Source organism: Bombus pascuorum, chromosome 1 (assembly GCF_905332965.1).
Source record: "Bombus pascuorum chromosome 1, iyBomPasc1.1, whole genome shotgun sequence".
Lineage (NCBI taxonomy): Eukaryota > Metazoa > Arthropoda > Insecta > Hymenoptera > Apidae > Bombus > Bombus pascuorum.
This window is the reverse complement of record NC_083488.1, coordinates 33630537-33655495: the sequence shown is the minus strand read 5'-3', so window position 1 is coordinate 33655495 and position 24959 is coordinate 33630537. Positions and strand designations below refer to the sequence as shown.

General features: G+C 37.4%; 1 protein-coding gene and 1 pseudogene across 1 annotated transcript; one reads left to right on the top strand and one right to left on the bottom strand.

Annotated features, from left to right (window-relative positions):
* Positions 1-2686: 2686 nt before the first annotated feature.
* LOC132911558 (trypsin-7-like) lies at positions 2687-6717 on the bottom strand. The gene is made up of 6 exons (XM_060968260.1): positions 6517-6717; positions 6354-6442; positions 6092-6233; positions 5206-5319; positions 4797-4946; positions 2687-4595 (listed from the first exon to the last, which is right to left on the bottom strand). The coding sequence occupies exons 1-6, from the start codon at positions 6700-6702 to the stop codon at positions 4446-4448; spliced, it is 831 nt and encodes a 276-aa protein (XP_060824243.1). The 5' UTR covers positions 6703-6717; the 3' UTR covers positions 2687-4445.
* A 6167-nt stretch (positions 6718-12884) lies between these two features.
* On the top strand, positions 12885-16867 carry LOC132916049 (trypsin 5G1-like; annotated as a pseudogene).
* The last annotated feature ends 8092 nt before the right edge of the window (positions 16868-24959 follow it).

The following is a 24959-nucleotide window of genomic DNA, read 5'->3' as shown; positions in this document are numbered from 1 at the left end:
CTGTGAACTGTAGTGTTAGAAATTTCATATCGTAATTCTCGTTGGACTCTTTCGGTCGTTTTTGATCGATTCGTGCTCTTTGAGTAGAGAATTTGTCAAGTTAAAGGAAAATACGAGGGAATCGTTAATGGTACGTGCGATTTATGCTTTTAATTTTACGCCGAGGATTTTGTTTTAAATGTTCGTTTCTTCCTTCCATCGAAACATACAAACTTTGTATAATTTGCATTTGAATATAAAATAAAAACGGGGCATATATGTATAGCCAAACTTTTGAACGACCGCGTAAGTTGTTGAATTGAAGTAATTTCTAGCTTTAAAAAGCTTATGTGTTTGAATAAATGAATTTCACGCAAATAATTTACTCGGGCGTTTCGTATTCTGAATGATAGAATAAGGATTTCGAATACAAAGTTTTATTCATTGGAACACGTATTTAGTCGTTTGTTCGAATTAAACTTCAAAACGTCTTTGTGTGTCGTAATGTGTTTTTCATCAAACAACGGCTTTTGATTTTAACTCACTGACGTTTTCGTTTTGGAAATGCAAGACGGCTATTAAAGAGGATTAATGTTACACCATAATAACGGATACTTTGTTGCCATTAAAAGTTGCATTTTGTAAATGTGGAAAAGATAAATCGTACAACGCGCATCGCACGGTTACATGCATAAACATGTAATGGAAGAAATTTGTAAATGTACATATATTCATATATTTAAACGAGTTTATCTCTTCAAAATGTATCGTTGAAATTCAGTAACTGTGTGCATATTTTCATATCAATGTGTACCTATGCTGTTTTAAAACTGAAAACACGTTTTAAGGAGTTCATATTTCCCATAAACTTATTAAATTATTAATAAGAAAATATTCACTAATATGTAACAGAAAGATCTTTTTTGGATTAAGAAACCTTTTTTGGTCGTTAAAAAAAAGCAATTGTTTAAGGATGAAAAAATTAGGTATGAAATTTAAATGTTCAAATTTATATATAAAAATGCTTTATCGATTAAAAATTTGGATTTTGTATACTGTGGTATATAAAAGAAGGCACATGAAAAAGTTCTCGAACGCTCGTCCTCTTGGAACAAATAATCAAACAAACCAAACGCATAAACTGCAAATTAGCTTGTTTTATTTTTTCTTATTAATTCACTTTCCTTCCAGACGATCAGCTTTTTATTCATCAGCTATCATTCGCTTCTTTCGAATCTTTTCTTCTCTTATACGATAAACTACAACTCCTTCTTCTTTGCTTCTCGGTGAATAAAAAGCAGGTATAAAATTTTATCGATCGAAATTCTGTATTATTCTTGTAAAATTAATGGTTACTCATAAGGCTAAAGGTTTTTCATTCAGCTAACAGTAGCACCATTTCGCAAAGGCATCCGTGGCGAATTGATTATCGCGGCGAATGGCCTTTATTATTGCTTCTGGTTCTGCCGCCATTAAGATAATGTCGTAACCGTTCATCGATATGGTTCGACGGCACTTAAAATTGCGTAGTTCTTCCAAGAAAATGAACAGTATCGCGATATCGGGTGCGGTCTGGCCGATCCGATGGAAAGTAAACTGCTTAATCGTCGTACTTCGTGATGCAAGAAGCATTAATTGCTTCAGGGTATTCGCGAAACACTTCCTCCGATAATTTATTAGCGCCGAGAACGTCTCTGTATCCGTTGCCTAATTGGCATCGTATCGGCAAATAAAATTTTCACTTCGCGAAAGAAAAGGAACGAAAGTGTTCGCTTCGTTATCAGCACGTAAAAATACGATGACAATAATATGAAAAATGATAACAATAATCGAATTAGATTTTGTAAATTAGTTTAGAAGTCGTAACGTGTACCTGAATGTATATCGTAGATGAGTAAATCACTGTAAAAATCGTATAATGAAATTTCTCGAAATATACGTAGTTGTATTCCGAGCTCGATAAAATTTGCTCGTTTCCGCTGATTATAAAAATATAAGATCTAGAATCTGCTATTTCAATGGATTTGTAGTTTTAGCGAAAAAATGCTGTTCCCATTTTTCGAGCGAAAATAGTTTTATTCGTAGATACGAAAATCGCGATAATCGCACGGGATTATTGTTCATTCTCGACAGCGATCGACTTTTCTACCAGCCGTTAACGGATTGGGGCTATACCGAAATTAAATTTCCAGTTTCTGATCAAAAGTGCTCGTCTCGTTATTCGCAGATGCGAGAATTACGCGATAGTTACGTCGAGTTATTTTTCGTTTGCAACGACAATCGACCGTGCCCCGGTTAATTCGCTTTTAAGTTGAAAACTTTCGGAAACTAGCCGCTAATTGACGTTCAAATTTCGGTTAACGTGTTTTAAAATCCAAGCCGATTCCTACGCCCGCGGAGTTAACGCAAGAATTAAGCTTAAACGGCGGAGAATAGACGAGCGAACGGTTTTCGGATGGTTACGCTTGCTGGCGAAAAGTGCGCCTCGGACAAGATTGCTTGATTGCGCGATAGAACGTTAATTGTTGAAACGGGAAACAATTATGTCGGCGAAGAGTTTGCAGCGACGCTAATTGTTTAAAATTTTCGTTGCGAAAGTTTACGTTGACGAGGAATGTTTGAGATTTGAACCATCGAGTTTTCATTTTATTCGATGTTTCTTCCATGACAGAAATCCATAACATAATTTCTATTATATATATATATCTTTAATTTTTTCTGTTTATAATTAAAAAATCGAATATAAATTTCAATAATACGATTTAACAGCTGTATAACTTATCGAACGCTTGATAATATCAGATACTATAAACTTGTTGAGAATTTTTGATCTTAATAGCCGAGATAATGGTATATGAATACTAAATTTACACTTGGAACTTATATTTGAATAGTTCTATATTTATTTGATAAACGATTCCAAAGATATTCATCGATACACACTTGCACGCGTCTCAGCACTTTCTTTCATACCCGACTGTTAACCGACTGAACAGTTTACATTCACACACATGCTTCTACACTGATATTTACACACAAGTAGTACTACTACGTATCTAATCTAATCTAGCACATAAAATTATGCATATCTTAATAAAACTATGCTGTAATAACAATTTAGACAATTTTATACTTTGATAGAGTTGTCAGATTTATTTCAAATTTCACGAATATAATCACGTTAATCAGTTCTCAGAATATCTCTTATAAAACATATAGTATATTCTACTACTTTTGTGAACCACTATACGTTGGTATGTATAAGTATACAAAGATGTACATAGTCGGTTGTTAACAACGTGTCAATCGAAAGTAACGTGACTATTAACGTTACGTTTATAATCTTCATGCTTTTGTCTCGATCTCAAGCGAAGGGATTAAAAGGAGCGTATGTTATTGCAAGTGTGTTGTCTGGCTTCGGCTACATCGTGTCCGTTGAATATCAAAAACTGCAACGAACAAATAGAATTTCCAATCTCTGGTAACTCTAACTTTATTAATAAGTAAATTCCTTTCGATCCGTCGCGATCCTCTTTTTCTCGTACCAAGGAGAAACACTGCTCCGTTTCCGGTAAAGAATGCGAGCAACGAAACCACGAAAGTTTTCCTTTAGTTTCTTACAAAAGGTTCGAGGAAACAAAACGAATAGAAACGTTATATTTTTCAGCATGGGAATCATTTGAATCACACGGTTCGGAAACTGTTTGCAATTCTATAAATTTTCGAACTCACTGGATTTACTTTCAATTTGGTCGAAATTTCGAATGTTTGCAAACCAGCAGTAAAATCACGCATACGCTCGGAAAAGAAGAATCCTTTCAATATTGAACGTTCCCGCATTCGCGTCGGAGTCTGCTAAATAAGCCTCGCTGATGAGTTCGTCTAGTTCATCTAACTTTTTTCATTTTCTTTTCTTCTCGTTTTCTACTTCTAAATCACGATTTGAATCGCGCAATCGTCGAAAGTCCCATTCGTATCAGACCCATAAGAAGATTATTCGATGCGAGGTACGTATATGAGTCAAAGTAAAAAAAGACTTGATATTAGATCGATAATCATCAGAATCCTTTTTATTTTACGAATCCTTTTAATTATCAATATTTGAGATATTTAAAGAACTCTAATATTTCGTTTCTAGAAAAGGAAAGCATACTTTTTCGGACAGAATGAAACGGAACAAGATGTATCTAAGTGTAGGGAGGATTTTCCCTGTGTAACTTTTTCTGTCTTTCTATATATACGGTTAAATTAGTGTCAAATCAATTATAACAAAACAGATGCTTCGACTATCTGAAAATGACGACGCGAATAAAACTGAATCGCTAAAAGTCGTACATTACTTTGATGAATGGATAATAGATAGAACTTCTCGACGTACTTTCGTTCTCTGTCTTTATCAAAAATTTACCGACGCTATTTGTAAATTTAAGACTTGCGAGATTGTTGTACGCCGGGGGACATTAATATTACACTTGCGTTTTCTCCTTTATCCATTGTCGCACAGCAGAAACTCGCGTGTACACTCCGGGAAACCTGGGATCTGTGCATTTGCCCAAGGACCAAGACACGATGCCAATTTGGACTTTGTTATACACTAACGGTCCTCCGGAATCGCCCTGTGGCACGTGGAAAGGTAAATCTCAAAGGCGGGTCGTGCGATATTAAAAATATCAATAAAAATAAATCTCGTTTCTCGATACTTTCGTTAATAGTAACGCGTCTAGCAAGCTGTCAATATCATAATGCAATACGACAGTACGATAAAACTTTCTGAAACAAAAGGAACAAAGAATAAAAGAACGCTTTTAGAAATTTACCTGACAAGAGTCTTCTTCCTTCGAACTGCCCGCGCATATCATGTTGTCCGTCACCGTGATGTTCGCGTTACTATAAATCTTTTTGCATTCCTTTTGGTCTACGACAGGCAACGTTAACTTTTTCAACGAGATCGACATCGGACCGTTCTCCTACAAGTACATAATGGAATATTATCTTGCGAATAATATACCATTTCGAATCGTAGAACGTCTGTGAAGCGCGTTCGAAGCAGTGCAAATGGGCGTCTCGTCACGAATATTTCCCATGACGAGCGAATATTGTCAACCGATCGACTAACAAATCTTAATATTTTTACGTCATCAATTTCGGCGAACGTCAACGTTGAGCAAACTGTCAAGTGATCGCGTCGAACGCGAGTTTAGCCAAAACGATAAGCCAGAAACTTACCGTCACATATCCCCATCCTGTCACCACTGCTTTTTCTTTGGCATTTACCGTGCTCGAATAAGACGCCAGGGTGATCGGTTTTGTGGTTTCGCTTGTAGATATTATCTGCGGTAACTACGAATAGATATCGTTTTTAAGTTTGGCGTCTATGGAATTTACGAATTACGATCGAGTAGGACCCTTTAAGGCGACAGTGTAGATTTATCCCTATTTTTTAGTGGCAAATTTTCAAGTACTTGTGTACTCGTAGAATTACGTGATTTCTCGCGGAAAAGATACGAGAGAATAAAGTAAAGCTGTAGTCGACAGATATTGTTCAGATCAAAGATCTTCCAATTTCCTTCAAAAAGTTTGTATTTCCATCGTGACTTACTATTGTACGCATGTATCGTAGATAAGAGATAGGAACGTAACAGAGATTAATTTCCATCAATGTTGACAGACTAAAAATGTGACAACTGTTTGTGCGTGTTTTAGATGTACGATAAGTAAAATTTTGTTTATCACAGTACGTGGTATATTAGTTTGGGTCGTCAAAATTTTGTAATCAAAATTACTCGATATAAATTTTGTCAAGTTTGAGAAACATTTGATCGATTATACGTACGTATTACGTAAAATGTTATCGGATAATGGTTAAAAATGCTCTTGATCAAAAATGTTTTCCTTTTCTATATTATAACACGAACATCTTATCTTATACTTTTTGACTAGTAAAAGGAAGCACCTATCAACAATTGGAAGAAATTTCCGCAGTGTAAATAAACAGAGGTTGATTTAGGTATATAAATTTCGATTAAACGAAAAGGAGACACCAAACACAATGAAACATCGTACGCTTAAAAAGTTGGAATATATTTGGAAAGTTAGGGGTGAAGAAACGTACCTTTATCAAAGCAACATCGTAATCCAACGTTTCGCTGTTGTATTTTGGGTGGCGAATTACCTGAAGCCCCTGCTTGATCTCCGTGCCACCCTTATTGTAAAAAGTACTACCGAAGCGAATTTTAAGTTCCCAGGGCCCTAAGCTACAAGGTAATTACAATTTAACGCGTGAGTAGTCATCGTTACGCGACAATCGTGCGCCCCGATAATTAGTAAATTATCTATTCGGTGCCGAATTGTTCCATTACTCTACTTATACGAACCGTGAAACACAATGTGCCGCCGTTAACACCCAATTTTGGCTGATTATGGAGCCCCCACACAACAGTTTTTGTTGATCGTGAATGGATACCTATTACAGAGAAGCTTGGTCATGGGTTTGCTCAACGTTTAGCGACAAAATCGCGTAAACCGTGATCGATTCACCTGATATGGATAGTCGGTAATGTACGCGTCCTGTCCCCCTATAATCCGAGGTTGGAAACAGAGCGCGTATTGCACCGAGCAGAGCAGCAGCAACACCCGCCACATGGTTCTCGACTGAAGGTCCAACGCTATACCGTATGCTTTTAAATCAGAGCAATCAACTTCTTCGCGGAACTGATAAGACATTGACGATACGAGTATCGAAATATTACATAAATTATGTCGTCCGGGTGGATTCGTCGCGTAGGCGTGAGCGACATCTCACGATCGTGACAAACTTCGATCACGTTCCCTCCCTCTATTTTTCTCGTCTCTTCCTCTTTGCTCGTCCGTCGTTGTCTCACACGGCTGCGAACTTTCCGATAGTTCCCGGTCCACGTCGTGTCTACATTGATTGCCCGTAACAAAATTTTCTCTTGACTCTATCTCTTGATTCTTTGTTCCAACGGGTGAGAAAGGTTGGCGAACCACTCTCACGGTGCGAACTTACGTTCTTCATTTCCGGTAGGTAGAAACTCGCGTGAAACAAAAGCCGTGAGCCGGGAAAGGAAGTGAATCGGGAGTTGGTGAAACGAACGAAACGGAGATGCGAAGCTGTGGTCGTAAGAGAAAAAACATATAGAGGAAGAAAAATTAATCGATGCTCGAGTACCAACTTGAGTAAATATTAACTTCTGCGAAATCGCGTTAATCACGAGATACGATTACGATAGAGCACGCGATTACGACAATATGCGACAGTAATGTAAGAAGAATACCAATAGTGTATTCTATCACGTTCCTTTTTCTTTTTAAATCTAGGTATATTGTACCGTGTCCAAGCTTGGCCAAGTCCACGTTTAGACCTATCGCTTAAAAGCGTACAACGTGCTCGAACCATAAAAATTAACTTTTATCGAGTTACCGTTAGATCTTGCACGTATCTAGAGTCGAGACGAAAAGCAGAGACATCCTCGGCAATGTCTTCCTCTTACTCTCGTCCAGTTCTTTTTTACGAACAAGAATGCTACATTATCTATTCAAAAGAATTGCACGATGACTTCGAAAAGGCGACACTATCGTAACTTCGCTTTTACAAGTCTCGCTTGTATTTGATTAATCCGCGCGTGTACATTTCCAGTGTGAACTCCACCGTGGAACAAACACCGGAAAAATAATATTTGAACTAGCCTCGTACGGGTTACGATTTATCCATGCAACATTTCACTCTGTAACGTAGACGCGACAGCGTCCGCTCTCGCCGTACGCGGTCTCTATATAATTTTTACTACGACCGACTGCAATTTCGATTACTCCGCAGTAAATAAAATCCGATCCGGAAATAAAACAATTGAAACGACGACAAATGGTGTTCCATTTGTGGCTGGTAAAGCGTATCATTCTTTCTTCCTTTTTTTCGCTTTCTCTCCTATTTTCTACGTCGTTGTATCGTTGCTTATTCGCGCGTACACGCGAACACTTGCAAATCTTGTCACACGTAATAGAGGCCGCTAACGAAAAAAGCTGAAAAAGGAAAAAAAGGGAGGAAAAACGGGAGAGAGTAACGGAGGAAAGATACACAGAGACGATTTATTCAATGAACGCACGTTATGGACGCGTACAGTTTGGCATCGTGTACGAATGTGTGTTGTATCGATTGCAGCCGAGGGCTGATACGAAGTGGCGCGAACAGCGAAACGCGCCTAGTTTCAGAAACGCGGACACGTGTTTCGAAACGTTGCGGGACGAACGCAGAAATTAATGCAATGGCAAACGAGCCTCGTAAACGTAAAAGGCCAGGCGGTAGCGTTAAAATTATACGATGGCCGTATCCAACGAATGCACGGCGGATACCTATCTCAAGTGTATTATAAATGTGATGAACGCGGCTCGCAAAGGAAGTAACGTGTATTATTTATAGCACGGCCGACTGAACGCAATGAAAATAAGGCGGCATTAGCCGGCCGGGGCTGCGAAAGTGAGGACCACGAATAATTCCACAGCGTGTAATCCGGCTGAAAATTACCATTTAAATTTCACTCCTGACCACGGCCGTCACGCGTTTTCCGCGACTGATGGGACGAGAGCCCTTGATTAACTGCGCTAAAACCCTCTCGCTTCGAGAACGACACTTCGTATTGTTTCAGTTTTGTTTCAGCCGGAATTTAGTTACCATTATCCTTTTGACACGTTGCATCGGGACGTTCTCGAACCGACAGTGACTTGGAGAGAAAATTTCGACGAGTGAAACTTATCGATATGTAAAGTCTGGTACCGTTGATTATTATAGGTGTCGAAATCCTGTACGAATTCTAGTTTACACAAGTGAGTAATCCATTTGTAGGATTAATCATGCGTATCGAAATATATTTGATTTATCTTTTTATATTTCTCTTCTCTGTTTAACGTTGGTCGCATCGTAGTTATGCTTCGATAACGTGTTTTTCAACCCAAGAGCGTCGGGAAATCGTAAGATCGTTTCATTTATCGATGTTTTATATTATGTTAACATTTTTTTTAGGAAATTTACACGATCCGACTTTAAACGAAATAGGGTGTTTGTATTTAAATATTTGTATTTCGATTAAACATTCCTCAGATCCCTATTTAGCTTCAAGCTTTTATCGAAATTTCCGTATTAAATTTCGTTATTCGTTATACTATGTACAAAGCCAGGCAATGTGAATTCGATGTATTATTAAATCAAGTATACAGAACTCGGCAGAAATTAATGTATTTGATAGTTAATATCCAATATGGATTAAAAACGTGGAAAAATATACACTGCGAACTACGCTTCCGATTTCCTACTTTACACAAGGGCATAAAAGTTCATATTCCAAAAAAATTTCAATAAGTGAGACAGCAATTAACAGTAATAGAGTCGACGTGAGATAGTTGTTACATGCTTCGGATATTTCTACATCGTGAAAAATAAAAATAAAAAAATAAAAATTCTACTAAAGAAAAAAAATGTAGATGTCAAAAAAACAATAAAACCCAACAATTATAAAGAAACCAAGGCAGATATCATAGGATAATTTTAATTTATAGTACAAATACAATTTAATAAATTTTATGTATGTACATTTCATTGGAAAGTTTTACCGCATACGGTAAATCTAGTAAAATTACTAAATTGAACAATTAAAAATTAAATTGAACAAATTCTATGGTGAACATAAAATCGATTTCCATGTATCCTTTGCGTTTCTACCTACAGAAAAATTACTGACAACGTACCTACCGTATTCTATGTGAAAACACGAATAATTTCAGATATTTGCAAAGGCCGATTTAAATGGGACACCCTTTATATTACACTATATAATTTTATTACAAATAGTTATCTTCGCTCGTCAAACATTTGTAATTCTTTTATCCACCGATTCTTTCAGCGTCGGGACATTATAGTCGGAACGAACCGACAATTTAATGGAAATTCGTTTCGCTATTGCGAAATAACAGTTTTCACAGAACGATATTCCTTCGGTGAGCTTCTAGTAAACGCGGCATCCCTCTTATACGCGAACTTCCTTCCAGGTTAATTCGTTGTAATCTCTTCGTTGAAATTTCCAACTTCTAATACTTGGGTTCTACCCACGACGCACTGCACGAAAGGCTTAACACGAACACACACGCGTAACACACAAGAGTTTCTTGAACGCTCTAGAGTTTCCGAAATTCCGGTTTATCATAATACGCTGATAGCTATACATATAAACGTTTTTACGCCTCCAACGCGCTCTTAACAGAAAATGGATAATATTTAGGCGATCTATACGATGGCGAAATTTGTACAACGCGCATGTAATAACGGCGTATGTTCGCACCTAATTCAGCTGATGCACGAGCTTCTTAAACTGTTCGCTTAATTTAAATTCACCGAGGAATATTCCTTTAATAATTTCTTTACGAATATTCGAAAGGAAATTTGACAAACTTGAAACTCAGTTTCATTGCTACTTTTAGTCGGGTTATTAATTCAATTATGTACCTCTCTTCCTTTATCATTTATTAAATTAGCATATGTTAGTGAAAGAACAATGAAAGATAGTTGAACTGAGAGTATTTAAATTATCGATATAATTCTTCTGTTTCGGAAAGATGTAATAAGTATTTGAGTATCGAAGATTGAGACGAAACGTTGTATTTGATACAATGATATTTATATCGAGTCGAGCAATATCTAAATGTAAATAAAGCAGTCAGTTAGAAGAATATTAATTAATATATCGCTGATATAAAAAGTCACACGAGATTTTATCTCTCCTCTACAAGAGATATTTTGTCTGCTGTTCACCTGTAATACAACATTCATGTGTATAAATTACGTATGGATGTAGGTATATTTACAAATCGAACCACGTTGTTTTTTAGTTTATGAATGCGAACGAATCAATGCACATCACGATGACAGCATTGCGCAAGAGAAATAATGTAACTCTGTTTATCGTCGGAGCGTTTACTCGACTCGTGACTCACAATCAGCCACGGTAATCCGATTTCTGATAAAAAAGAAAGAAAAAAGAGAGAGAGAGAGAAACGAGAGAAGAAAAACGCTGATCGGAAGTGTGCATCGTATCGGCGCGATACGATTATTGAAATTACGGTGAACGACAGATAGGGGAAGGGGCAGGGGAGAGAAGCACGACGTTTATCCAAATTTATGGCGGATTCGCGTCTACGTCGGATTACGAATGCACATTTTACAGGAATTCAAGCGTTTCGCGTACTCGCATCCCGCTAAAATATTTTCGCAGAGCCGGTTGGCGAAGGCCAAATGGATAGAGTGTCCCAGCTGGAAACAACCGAATGAAATACACCGACGTGTTACGAGAATCGTCGCGATAATTTTTGCTCATCGAGCGACGGTGAGGTCAAATTGCTGCCGCATCTACAAGCGAGCAACTAGCTCCGCGTTCGTTTCGCGGGTCAACGATATCACGCGGACCATGGAACGGCGATTAAATCGCGTTTCACTCACCATCTTTCCAAAACTGGAAGTACGTCGATGCGACGCGACGTTCTTTACGCAACGTCTGCGTTCGGTTCTCCGCGTTCGTTGATGACGTAGGTTAGGCACGTTAATCGTATGCAAAAGGTTCAGCATGTTCTTTTTCCGCATTGCACGCTTTTAATTTTCGTGTGAATTATTTTGCTGATAGAATGTTTATGGTACCGCTATGACGCTTTTGGCAATTGATAATAAACGAGCTAGACGAATTAGAAGACATAAAATACATTTTGTGTCCTTTTTCGAAGAATATTTGGCTTGTTCGTTTGTACGTAATTATTTTCAATTATATTAAAATAAATATGAGTAGAAACATTGTGCGAAATAATAAGATAAATAACGATCAAATTTGAATTGTCCGAGATTGCAGAAGTTACTGTTTTATATAGGAGTGCCATGTTCTATGTAGTTTTATGTTTGATCGTTAAAATGTGTTTATCAGTCACTATCGATCGCTGCTTGAACTTCTTAGTTAGATATCTTTTCCTGTATCTGAACGATATTATCTTTAGGTATACGACGAAACGTTTGAGAAAGATGGAAAAACGCGAAGACTGAAATAAGAAATACTTCGATGTACATTTGAGATTAATTAGAAAGATTCTACGTTATAATCGGCAAATGTATTCGCAGTGAATCTATATTTTTATGCGAAAAATCAACTACCAGGGAAAACACAAAAGGTTAATATACCAACTGTAATCCATAAACCATAGAAACCATGAACGCGTTAATCAGCTTAAAATATTTCAATATTTCGTTTTTTGGAACGTTTTTTCGAAACGTAACGTTCCAGAGTTGCAAAACGGTGGTGGAAATTAAACATGTGAAATAATAATTCGCTCATTGTCGCGTATAATCGATGGAAGCAGCGATCGTTCGCATTAATACTTTGCCAAATGAATGGCACAAACGGAGCACGAACGAGATTATCAATGATATTTTGAATATGATTAAACAAAATAAAGCAGTACGCAGGGAATTCTCGCTATATCGCCGATTTATCAAACAAAATAAACCCCAGAAAACCGATAATAAGAATATCGAACGTGCAAAAACAATGAACGATCAAATTGACATATAGGATTAGAACGTTCGAACGATGATCAGCGCGACAAATTTTCAACCGAGCCTGATATATGTTAATTTAATAATAAATATCGCGTTACTTGGTACTCGTTGACGCGAGAAACACACAATCAGAGATATGGCAATACATGTTCCATCTGTCGTTGCCAGATCCAGTATTTATCTCGTGTTAACGATTCGTTTTACGACAATGTGTGCAGCGTGACGTATGATTGAAATTATTTTTGGGGATAATAGCGTCCGCGCGCGACCGGTTAATTAATTCGATGCCTTCTGCCAAAAAATGGTATTACAAGTGAGAACGACGGAAATTACAGACGCGTTACGTATTTACGAAGTCAACGACGGCCTGTACATTAACTCGATATTTGCACAGGTCAATTAGCTCCGCGAGGGTATGCGTAAAACGATTCTTTCAACGCGATATCGATATTAAAAACGATTTTTCCTATCGCTGATAACATCATCTTCGATCGAACGAAGGTCCCTAACGTGTCGTCGCAAAAACGGGGCAAGCGAGATTTTAAATAAAAAGTTATTTATAACTCGATAACAGTTTTCACAGCTTCTCTCGTAAATCGTAAATTTGCGAATAAATTTTTAAAAGTTTCATTAAGCGACGTAGCTATATTTTTATACTGACAACTATGATTTTTCTTATACTGTCTGAAAATAAGTATTGGAATGAATTAAAAAATTTACGATACAATACAGCTCGAAGACATTGAGCTACAAGAATCAAGTAAATATTTTGCAAATTTTATAACGACTACATTTATCGATTATAAAATCCATTGAGAGGAATACGAAAGAAATTCCTTCATTTAGAATTTAGCAATATCGAGTACTATCGTATCGAGTAATATTATATCGTATACCGTGTTCAACCCATTCGGTCAACCGGTTTCATTTAGTTGATGAATTTACACGACATTATAATTATCAATTTCAATTTCTGCCTATCATTATCCGAAAAGCGCAACAAATTAAAAAATTTTATTCCAGTTACTATATTATGTATAAGAAAGATCAAAACTATATTTTTCCATCTTTCTAAGAAATCGAGAAGAAGCTGCTTCTATTTAATAACGCAAATAGTCTGTACAACGACGCAGTATCAATATTTGTTCGAGTAGATTAAACAAGCATCGGAATTTTATAAGCATAGGTCCTACCAAAGCATCAAATTTATGACATGTTGCGACATAGAGTAAACCAACGGGTCTTTTTTTCGGCGTTATCTTAATAACTTGAGCCATTCTCTAATTACAGGCGGAAAACACGTTTGTTATGAATGGCGATTTAGCCCTTAATATCGTAGCCTTAGCCTTAATGTCAAAGCATTAGCACTCGATAAATGCAACAAAGAGACAGTAATTCCGGGGATGCATTGTTTATGCAGAAATTACGTATTTGCGGCTTTATAAGGAACACCCGGTTCCCTCGATGATCTCAAACGTTGCAACGATGTACGCTTCGCTGTTCTTGATTGCCTTTGCTTCGCCGATATTCTGCGCGGTTTCCACATATGGTTCGAGTGACGTTTATTTTATAATTAATTCTATTTGCGTTATATATTTTATGTAAGATGGCAAGTTTGAAAGATCGTGACAGATTATTTGGAAATTTGCCCAATTAATTTGCCCAATAAATTTGCCCAGTGTTCCGATAGTAAATTAACGTGTTGATTAAGATACATTAGTTCGAGCGTCGATTTGATAGTGTCTTTAAATAAAGCGAAGTGAACAGTTAGTAACGTTGTTAAATTTGTGTACTATGTTTACGTTTACGTTGAACAGATGTCCGTTTTAATTTTTTTTGTAATATCGGCGCATCAGTTACAACATTAAATTTCCTTATCGTGTTTAATTCTTCTGATTAGTTGCATAAATTTCGAAATTAACAAATATTTCGTTTTATCCGTTGAAGGCAGAACTTGTAACCAGATCTATCGTCCATATCCCTTAAACTCTCAATTAAATGAAACTTTATCTTCCGCGTGATCAAATTAATATTTTCTGTAAATAATTAAGAAAATGAATGGAAAGGCGCGGAAGGAAACAGGGTCATGCAGAGCGTGTATCAAAAGAATTAACCGAGCGAACTTATCAACGTATCGATATCGCGCGAAACGCATTAAACGATTCGTCTGATTTGAATGTTGTACAGCCGATTACGGAAAAAGAATCGTCTCGGAGTCAGCGAGATTCCCGGGACCGGCAGAATCCAGGATTATTGGAGGGGAGAAGGTCGCCATAGAGGAATATCCATTTGCGGTTAGTATAACGTGCGATCGATCTTCACGGTCGATTTGGCATTTAGAAAATCGTTGCCTCTCGTCGCAGGTCTCGTTGCAGAACAATGGTACGTTTTTCGGTCACCAAGTTGAGCATTTCTGCGGCGGCGGTATCGTCGGGGAAAAGTGGATAATAACGTCGGCGCAGTGCGCTCTCAGGCAAGATTAATACATACCGCGTTCTCGACGAACGATTTTCATGTGCACACGATTCGTACACGCGTCTTTCCTTTTTTTTCTTTTTTTATTCCCTTTTCCTTATCGCTTTACAGGGTAGAAACGAAGGCATTTCACGTGAGAGCGGGCACGTCGCGTTATTACGAGGGTGGTGACATTTATGGTGTCCAAAGCGTCGTGATACATCCCGCTTTTAACGCAATTAATTACGACTACGACGTTGGTCTCGTTGAGGTAATACATTCTCGCTTGTCGCGTTACTGTACCTGTCGTCGCTATTTAGTGACCGCTACGAGTGTCAAGATATTATCGAAACGAACGTTGAAAGCAGGCAACGTATCAAAAGGTGTAATTAATAATCGATTCGTTACTCACAAAATTAGTTTTTTTACATCTTTGATATTTTTCTTAAAAACGAAACTTCGTATCGGTTGTAACGTGCATTTTGCTGTTAGTTACATTCGTTCGTAATCGTAAATGTGTATTTTAATTCTGTGATTCATTTTATCAATTTGAATTATCGAACACCGTGAAATGGTATTTAGTGTCACAATGCATTAGACAGAAATAGACGGTTTAAGCGTTGGAATCTATCGGAGATTACACTCTTAATTATTCACGGCAACTGATAACTATTTCGTTTATCGTAATTTTCGATTTCGTTGAATTTGAATCTCCCTTAAATAAATCTCAAACTCGAACAAGAATCTAGCAACATCTTGAAAAGATGTGATAATAATTCAGTAATAATAAAATGAATTATTCGATAGATATTTCACGTTCACCTCGTTAAATAAATCATCGATTACATTTATCATTTATTATTTCCTGAAACATATACTACACTAATATTTCTTCTGACGTAGCTGTCCGACAATATAACGTACGATAGCACGAAGCAGCCCATTAAATTGCCCAAAACACATTCGATGATCGACGACGATTCGCTGGTTAAAGTTCTCGGCTGGGGTATATTCGAGGTAGCTACAATCCGAAAAACTTTCGGGTTAACGTGTTTCGAAACAGGATATAGAAACGCTGCCGTTTATTACAGTTATTCGGTCCGGTCTCGGACGTACTTTTACATAGTACGATGCGGAAAATTAATAACCAGGACTGCGAGGAAGCTAGCGGTGGTGACTTATTAACCAACAGGATGTTTTGTGCCTTATCGGACACTGCTAGACCCTGCGTTGGGGATTCTGGCTCACCTCTCATTTTTCAGAGCACGTTATTCGGTGAGTTTGAATATGCGTTAAAATTTGATTTCCCTTTTGTCGATAATATGGAGCACGTTCTCTTTGACTGCTCCATTCTTGAAACACTTGTTTTTTCAGCCGTGTGTTTTAATTATTTGAAATCAATATCAATCGTGTTTCATCTCGATATTCGACACGAGCATCGATTATGAGCGGCGTTGTTGACATTTACAGGGGTGGTATCCTGGAGTCGATCATGCGACAGGCAGTATCCAACTGCTTTTACAGCTATAGCAGAACTGAAAGATTGGATCACCGACATAACCAATATATCTTGATTTCCCCTGTATTCGAGATCGTAACGCGATGTAGGATATATTACGACTCCCTTGTAATATTTGCTACGTTGTAATACAGCTTCCTTTGTGATATTCTGAAAGAACGTCAAGTTCCAGTAGATTTTATGGTAGAACGGTTTTCTTCGAAACGTCTTAAATATGAAATGCATCTTAAAATAACGGAGAATATGTGAATTAATTTTCCAGCAGAGGTAAATGTATGATATCTTCGATGAGTAATATCGCTGTATAAAATATGTATTGTAAAATAAAATATGTATATATCCTGTATATATAATTGCACGAAATACGTGACTATTTTCTCTGTTTCCCGCTTTTCTCGTGCGAGAGTATGAAAAGAATTTTACACGAAGCTTGGCTGCAAACGCTTTATTAGAAAGTTATAAGCAAATATTGAACGTAGCGTGCAATGGATATTGTAACAAAGTAACGGATTCTGCACTGCAGAATATTTAGAAAGTTGATAGATGACTCAGTCGGATGTTGATGTTCTACAAAAATTTTCGAGAAATCCACGATGCGATAAATTCCATATTATCCATGTCTAATCTCTATCAACAGTAGCATCGCAAAAATATGTCACTTTTATATAAACATAAAAGATATAACTTAGAAAAAACGAAGCTGGCACCCCGCTGGGGGTAGCCACCCACATGCTATATTTATTTTTTTTTTTTTCACCAATAAGATATAACACTTTACCAAATGTCCATAAGGACAAATTGTAAAAAACCAAAATAAACTAAAAAAAAAAAAACTTTTATATAAGAAATCAAGGATATTAGGTCACAGTCGTGTCAAATTGTTTCAAGATACGAGATATATAGAAACAAATAGAGTAAACACGATCGATTTTTTGTATTCCGTACAGATTCATTTTATGCTCCACTAAATATTTGATTGTAACTTTGTAATAAAATGTTTTCCGCTAAACTTCGTGTAACTTCTTTTCCTCCTTTCTCGTCTTTAGATCATGTTCCTACAACGCGTTGAGAAAAGCAAGAAATAGCCTGTATATTTTTAGAATCTAGTGAATTAGAAGGAACGTTTTTCTTATTAGAAAATCAATAAAACTTCAACAAGAATTATGAAGATATACGAGGTGTTTGGAATAAAAGCGGGAGAAAATTTGCTAAGAAATAGAATGTTTTAAACATTCTGTGTGTCGAGAGATTTATCGAAGCAGAGTGTAGAACGTACGAGACAAAATATCGATGCTCTTCTGCAGGGAAACTGATAGAAATCCGTATAAGCCGAGAAGAGAAACATTTCCCAGGATGACATTGGAAAGACACAGAGAAAGAGAAAGAGAGAGAAAGAGAGAAATGTTTAATTTCGAACCTCCTCGAGACGTCGCGGCGTGAGCTGATAGCTTTCGACTGGCCATTGCAATAATCCTATTAAACCGCAGACACGATCCAATAACTTTTCTGTCACTGGCTGCTTGCACCGTCGTTCGTTCGACTGTTATTTTTATTCCGCGATCCAGTGGTCATATTCGCTCAGGATACGGATACGCGAGAAGCTAAAATAAATCAACGCTGGATTATCATTTCCTTTGACAGCTCAAGCGACATCATAATTAATGGTAAAAGGTAATGGATGCGAGTAATCGAAATTGGTAAAGAATTGAGAAAAGAAGAAGAAAATTAGGTAAACGTATGAGAATGAAGAAAATTGTGTACAAAACAAGATGCAACTATTCTTTATATTTTATTTTATATATAGCGATCTTTTATCAAATAATGTTCCAACAAAAGGAAATAATTTGTAATTTTAAGGTCCGTGCGATTTCCAATATTCAACTGGAGAATAATAAGAAAATAATAAAGTCGAATTCAACGATTTTGAATCTTATATAGCTTATATAAAATTTCAATCTTTTCGCCGACTTTCGTCATCTGTTATTTATTATCCAATAAATTTCAAAATATTGGACGCTCGAAGATTGTTCGCGTTTAACGATTTCAAAGAATAAAATTTATTTAAATAAATTGAACGATGATTTATCAAAACCGAAATATTAATTTTCTATTTTAGTACAACATTATTTAGTACAGTTATATATTTCGCTTCACGAACAAAAGGTTTAGCGTTTCTTATCAGATTTTTTCAATTTTCCTGCACAAAACCAGAAGGAAAAGAACCATATGGATCTCATAAGTTGTAATAATCCTTAAATAACATAATTTCTGAAATCGACCAAGTAACGCACAAAATACAAAATTAGAAGGAAATGTCGCCCCTGTCACGGAACATTCTCGCCGTTTTTCACTACCAATTCACAAGCGCCAATTGCCAACCACGCATTATCTGTGCTGAAACTATTCGTTGGAAGTATAAGGTAAATCGACCCACAAATAATTTGGAGCAGCGACTCGACCGATCTTTTTTGTATCGAGAAAATCATTGGAAATCGTTGGAGCGATCTTGGACGAGCGTTTTAATTCTCGTCGACTCCAGGTTACCGCGACACGGCGCGTCTCAGCGAACCGCAGGATTAATCCGAAAACCATGGCTCCGATTCAATAAACTTTCCGACACCTTATTCATTTACGAGCGCTAGTCGCGAAAGCTCGTTTCACTCGGTCGACTATTTCCGCAGCGTCAGAGGACAAAGGAGAACCGGTTCGATACTCCGCGCCGACGAGGACGCGGACGAGCAAAGATGCCAAAGATGAGAAACTACGGCTGATATTGAATTAACCTTAATGCACCGGTAATGTCATCGCGACTATTGCGACAGAGTTATTACGTCCTAGTGACGCAATGCGTATTACGCGCCTGTTACAGAATGGTAGCGCGCATGAGAGCGTTGCCTCGTTTTGGTAAGAATCTTAGCCAAGAGGCACATTAAGCTGGAAAACATTGCTCTCTGTATCCAAAAACTGACAGTTGCTGGCGAGGATATGGAAAATTCATGGTAATGGTTGCTGTTGATATTTTGGCTGTAATTATTTAGCTGGCGAAATGAGGATTCGAGGATTGCTTTTTGTAAGATATTTACTTGGAGAAACGTATTTTGAGAACAGTACATTGAATACGATTTGTACTGAGAATTTGGTATTTTAAACCCTTTAATATATAAATTTCTCTTTGAATAAACTTTTTGTAATAAAAGACAATTAAGAATAAAATTCGGCGTAAAATATATATCTTTTATAAGGTAATATGGATCTGAGCATATATATATATATATATATACGTATTTTTTAATACGAAGTATCATAATTCGGATCTACAAAGAGATCAAAGGCTAAAATATTCGCTTAAATTAAAAACAGTCTAAATTAATGTTCGTATGTGTGGCGGGTATGTGCATTAAGTACTCGATATCTGTAATTAGAAAAGAAAGTCAAAGAAAAGAGCATACGATTATTATTGGAGAGTGTATTAATACATTTTACCGTCTATTTTCGTTAGTATGGGTATAGCGAAGAAAAGAATTTATTTAAATATCAGTACCTTCCATATAGTTGATAGATCTGTTACTCGATACATGCATAAATAATTCTCTTATACTTAAGCATGTTTGTGATTATTTCTGAAAATCACCGTATCAATGTATTTAGTATTTCATTCACATGCGTGTGATCGAAGTTCTTGAATTATGAATACTCGTATTTTTGTATTTCGATACTCCGTTTGATCAGCTGTGCTGATACGAGCTCTCGGCCTCTCGGCGTATAATTTATGACTAATATTTAACTTTTTAATTTTAGTATTACAAAACTGATAAGTGGAGATCCGTGAGATAGTCGTTTCGAGCGTTTGTTGCGAAAGTAAATAAATACAAAGTATTTTGCTCGTATTCTATACTAAGATAAGTAGGACATTTAGCAATTCCACCAAATGTACAATGACTGGAGTAAATATCCGAATACTTAAGACATTTCCTATGAATTTTATTTTCATCGCAACGAGACACGACTGTCGTAATTAAATAGGCAAAATTTAAAATGGGCTTGAATCGATCACCAAAATGTAATATTTGGACAGCCAATTACCCATTGTACTAATAATTGCATAATATTACAATAGGACGACCTTTGCAACGATTGATAATTGTTCTTAAATTATTACTTAATAATCAATAAAAAAATTTGAAAAAATGTCATAAGATACACGTAGCACATTCACAAAAGTTTTCCACAAGCATGCAAATACCTTCACGAGTCATTCTACATCTTTTACTACCTGTAAAGGTTAGTTACAAATTTCACCGTCCTATTGTACCGATGCTTTCAACGAAGCATCTTAGACAACAGTTTCGACCTATCTTTCACAAAGTATCTCGCGGATAATCAGACTTCTCGCGGGGGAAGGCAAAGAGAAGAAGAAAGTCACGTCACGAAGCCGAGGAGAAAATAGTCGGTGAGCCGGCTTTATCGCGAGCGTACGATAGGGGAAAGGAGTTTCTCGACGGGCAATGAAGCCGAAATTTCTTCCTGTGGTGGCTCGATTAACCTCCGGAGCGCGGGGCGGTTGATAATCATTCCGTAGAAGGAAGCAGGTTGCGCGGCAACATCCACAGCACGACTAGAACATATCAGAATGCGGTGTCGCAAGAAGCCACACCGTCGCCGGGGACACTTATTGCGACAATTTGGCAAGATCTTTGGCAATATTAGGGTTGCTTCGAGTTATCCCACGCCCGGAACACATTCGCCTGGCTCTTTTCGGTACGTTAGAAACTTAATAATATAAAACGAAGCAACGAGTGAACAGCGGGCGCGCACAATGAAGAAACCGGCCATCTTGCGGTTGGTGCCGGTTGCAACTGAAGAAATAAAAGAGAGGAAAGCCGTAGGTAGAGACCAGAGTTTGCACGGTCTGGAGATTGTATCGGAATTTTCTCGGAGTTGACCAAGACTACGCGAGCTCTGTAATTACTGTTTGCCCCCGCTGAGAGTGCACGGAATGGATACGTTCCGGTTGTGCCGTGCTTTATCGTTTTTGGTTCCATGCAATGATCGTGATACGTATCTGTTAATATTGGTCCGCTATATACCGTGGCGTAGCTCGCTGGCAGATTTGCATATTTGCTGCTACGCAAATAAAAGGTATTATGGGGCAGCAAAGAACGGAGAGTAAAGAACGAAATGGTTTCGTATGAATGGCCGTTGCGTTATATCTTGTTAACGGAGAAAACCTGAGTGGATAATAGCGATCGCTACCAATTATTTTCGAGTGCAGCAACAAAAGGTACATATAGGTAATAATCCCATAAAAATATCGCATATATATATATATATATATTCGTGTAGGATCTGATGAACAGAGAGAAATTCAGTAATGTAGAGGTAAATATTTTTGGACTTTTCTAAAGAATTAATTTTAATCGCCGATTATTTCATTCGTCAAAATTGATATAGGTATGTAATTACAGATATTGATATGTAAATATCACAATTTATTGGAAAATTATCGGATACAAATGCACACCGTTTATGCAAAAATAAGTTACGAATAGTATATACCGATTATTTCAAATCTTTCGATAAACAAAAAAGTACAGACTGAAATTTTATTCGAGCAAAATAGTCCTCAATTTTCATTCCCCTTATTCCTATTCTTTACGATTACTGTCTCGCGGCAAGAGTTTCGCTTATAACTTTCATTTCAAGTTGGAGCATCATCGAGCTCCGACGTGTCGCTGGTTTTGGTATATGGCTACAATAGGGACGCGTTGGATAATTCAAAGGACATTCGTACCGTTCGCGAAAATCCACTCGTACGATGGTCCATAGATGCCGCCCCATTCGAGATCCGAGAATATCTCGGTGGAACGAGCAATATAAATGTACGGAGTTGCTGAATAGAACGGAGGATGTCTAGTGTGTTTCTCCGCCGTGTGACCGTTTTTCTTACTTTACGTCGTTTAAGCGGGGGCGATGCGGTATGGCGTGGCGTGCGGCACGCGCTAACGAAAATTTAAAAGCGTTATCAGACGGGATGCTCGCGACTTCTGAAAGCGGGGACACTCGTTTAAGAGTGGTTCCCCGTGACAAATTCCTGATTTGCAACTCCATCCCGTTGGCCGTTTGTCGGTGCGCCGCTATAAAAATTTAACAACAGACGAATGGCACGCATTACTTAAGATTACGCTTGCCCGCTTCTTTGTAAAGACTTTAACGTTTCTCCGTCCGCTTCTCACTGTCGCTTGAAGATAAATAGATGCTTTTGATCAACGGAAATGTGAACGTTTCAAATAGATTGTTTTTATATGTAACAATTGACGATAATATATCGCATTTAAATTGAACAATTATATATCATATTTCCAATACATCAACCCAAACGTTTTATCCTTTCGTTCAATAACATATAGGAGCATTCAAATAGATGTCATAAATTTGTTGATAATATGATATCTAGAATATCAAGCAAATCCACGCAGAATCTTGATTTCTTCATAGAACCTATCTAATTTCTTCTTCGATGTAAGAACAAATAAAAGTGTCTAGCTTTGAAGAATCCTCGAAGCATCGAAATACCGCTTTCATATTTATCTTTTACAATTCGTCGACAAGGACAATGCTTGCATGTAATTTGCCGTTGTTGGAAAATGAGGAACGTCCTCCGGTCGAAACCAACATCGACGTTAATGCGATACGCGATAACGCGACATAACGCACCCGATGCAATATGTATTTTGATGCATAAATCATAAGCATGGTATTAAAACTGAGAGAAGCGAGTCCGTGGGGGCGGATACGTGGACGAATTCGCTCCTATATATCGGCATACGTTTCAAATCCATCGAGGAAGAGTTGAATTCTAATGTTGTATGAAAAGTAGCCAGCCAGCGACCAGACGTCGTTTTCAATTCAGTGACCTTGCGCATTATGTTTCACCTATTGATACTTAATATCCGTACACGTTGCAACTTTATCCGGAAAGAGGGAAAACACGATATCGGGCCTACGAATGGAAATTTAGTGAAACGAATCCGTTTCTAAAAAAATGGGCATCGCGGAATATCCAAATATTCCCCTTTCGAAGTACATTCAGGCAGGGATAATTAGTTGAAATACTGAACTGCGCTCCCTGTATCGATATAGACCGAGTGAAAAAGTGGAACGAACCGGAGAAACGTAATACGCGCAAATTTAAACGTAGGTACACTTTTTTAATGGACGACAGTTTGACAAATCCTCATATCTAGGTCGAAGGTAGTAGCGTTTTAACGTAGATACATACGTACGAACTGATATGTAAACACGATACCTCTACTGGATAGTTTATTTAAGTAGACCCTATATGCGGAAATTCTCATATAAAATTTATCATTCCACGCACGTAGAGATCAAATTACAGCAGAACTGCCAGTATTGGTATTCCTGCTATCCAAATGTTCCAGTATTCGAACATTCTACTACTTAAACGCTCCATTATCTAAATAGTTCTTCGTTACTTCGATGTGAAATCGATATTATAGAGGTCAACACCTTGTGTATAACAGGACGTAAGAGAAAACATATAATGCTATCTGTAGACTAAGATACGTTTTAAAAACCAGAATGCGATAATAGCGTCAGAAAAGTTGCAAGATACGACGCTGTTAAAGACGCTATCATCTTGAAATATATTTACCATTCTCGTATATACACAAATATATTTAGCAGGTATTCAAATGATTTTATTTTTTTCTTTCTATTATAACATAGACCTTTAATTGCATTTTCAAAAACATCTTTCTCAAAAGACAACCATATCACGGTAACTATCTCCTTGCCAATATACGCATATTTGCATCACGATCTGAGAAACACGGTGATCTAACTACTTTCGTCGTAGTTCCATATATAACAAAAAAAATTATGTAATTCGATTTGCGTTCGTCAAACAAAACCGAACAAATATCAGCCAAAGTACTTTGGTTTCGATCGCTACAAACTTATCGATGGTGCTTCTCCAAATTGTTATCAGCATGTATTACGTAGAGAATGATACGTCAAAAGGCAACCCAGCCACTCATAGTTCCGAAATCGATACACGCCGAGTGCTTGCTTTGAAACAGTACACAACGACAGGGAGCACGCGGTTAAGCAGTAACCCGAATCAGCCGAAGATTTACGATTCCGCGATTGATGTATACGATCACGGAGATTTTGGCAAAGTTCCCCGACGACATGATGTGCAAATAATCCCAGCAGGCCCCTCGACATTTCGCCTCTGGCCGTCTGCTTCCTTCTATTTCACTTGGACGACCCTCGCAAAACCAAGCAGTTTGGTGGCTCCTGTCGTGCGTGACATACCCACAGACGAGATTCTACTCCGTAGTGCTATCCCTCCTGCTTAGCTGTTGGAAATATGGCATGGTC

Bases quoted from the DNA above. Each gene is read 5' to 3' on its own strand.
- LOC132911558 (XM_060968260.1), bottom strand. From the start codon at position 6,702: ATGTCTTATCAGTTCCGCGAAGAAGTTGATTGCTCTGATTTAAAAGCA. The intron at 6,443-6,516 runs GTGAATCGATCA...TCTCTGTAATAG, and splicing joins TTACCGACTATCCATATCAG to GTATCCATTCACGATCAACA. The intron at 4,596-4,796 runs GTAAATTTCTAA...CACGTGCCACAG, and splicing joins AGGAAGAAGACTCTTGTCAG to GGCGATTCCGGAGGACCGTT.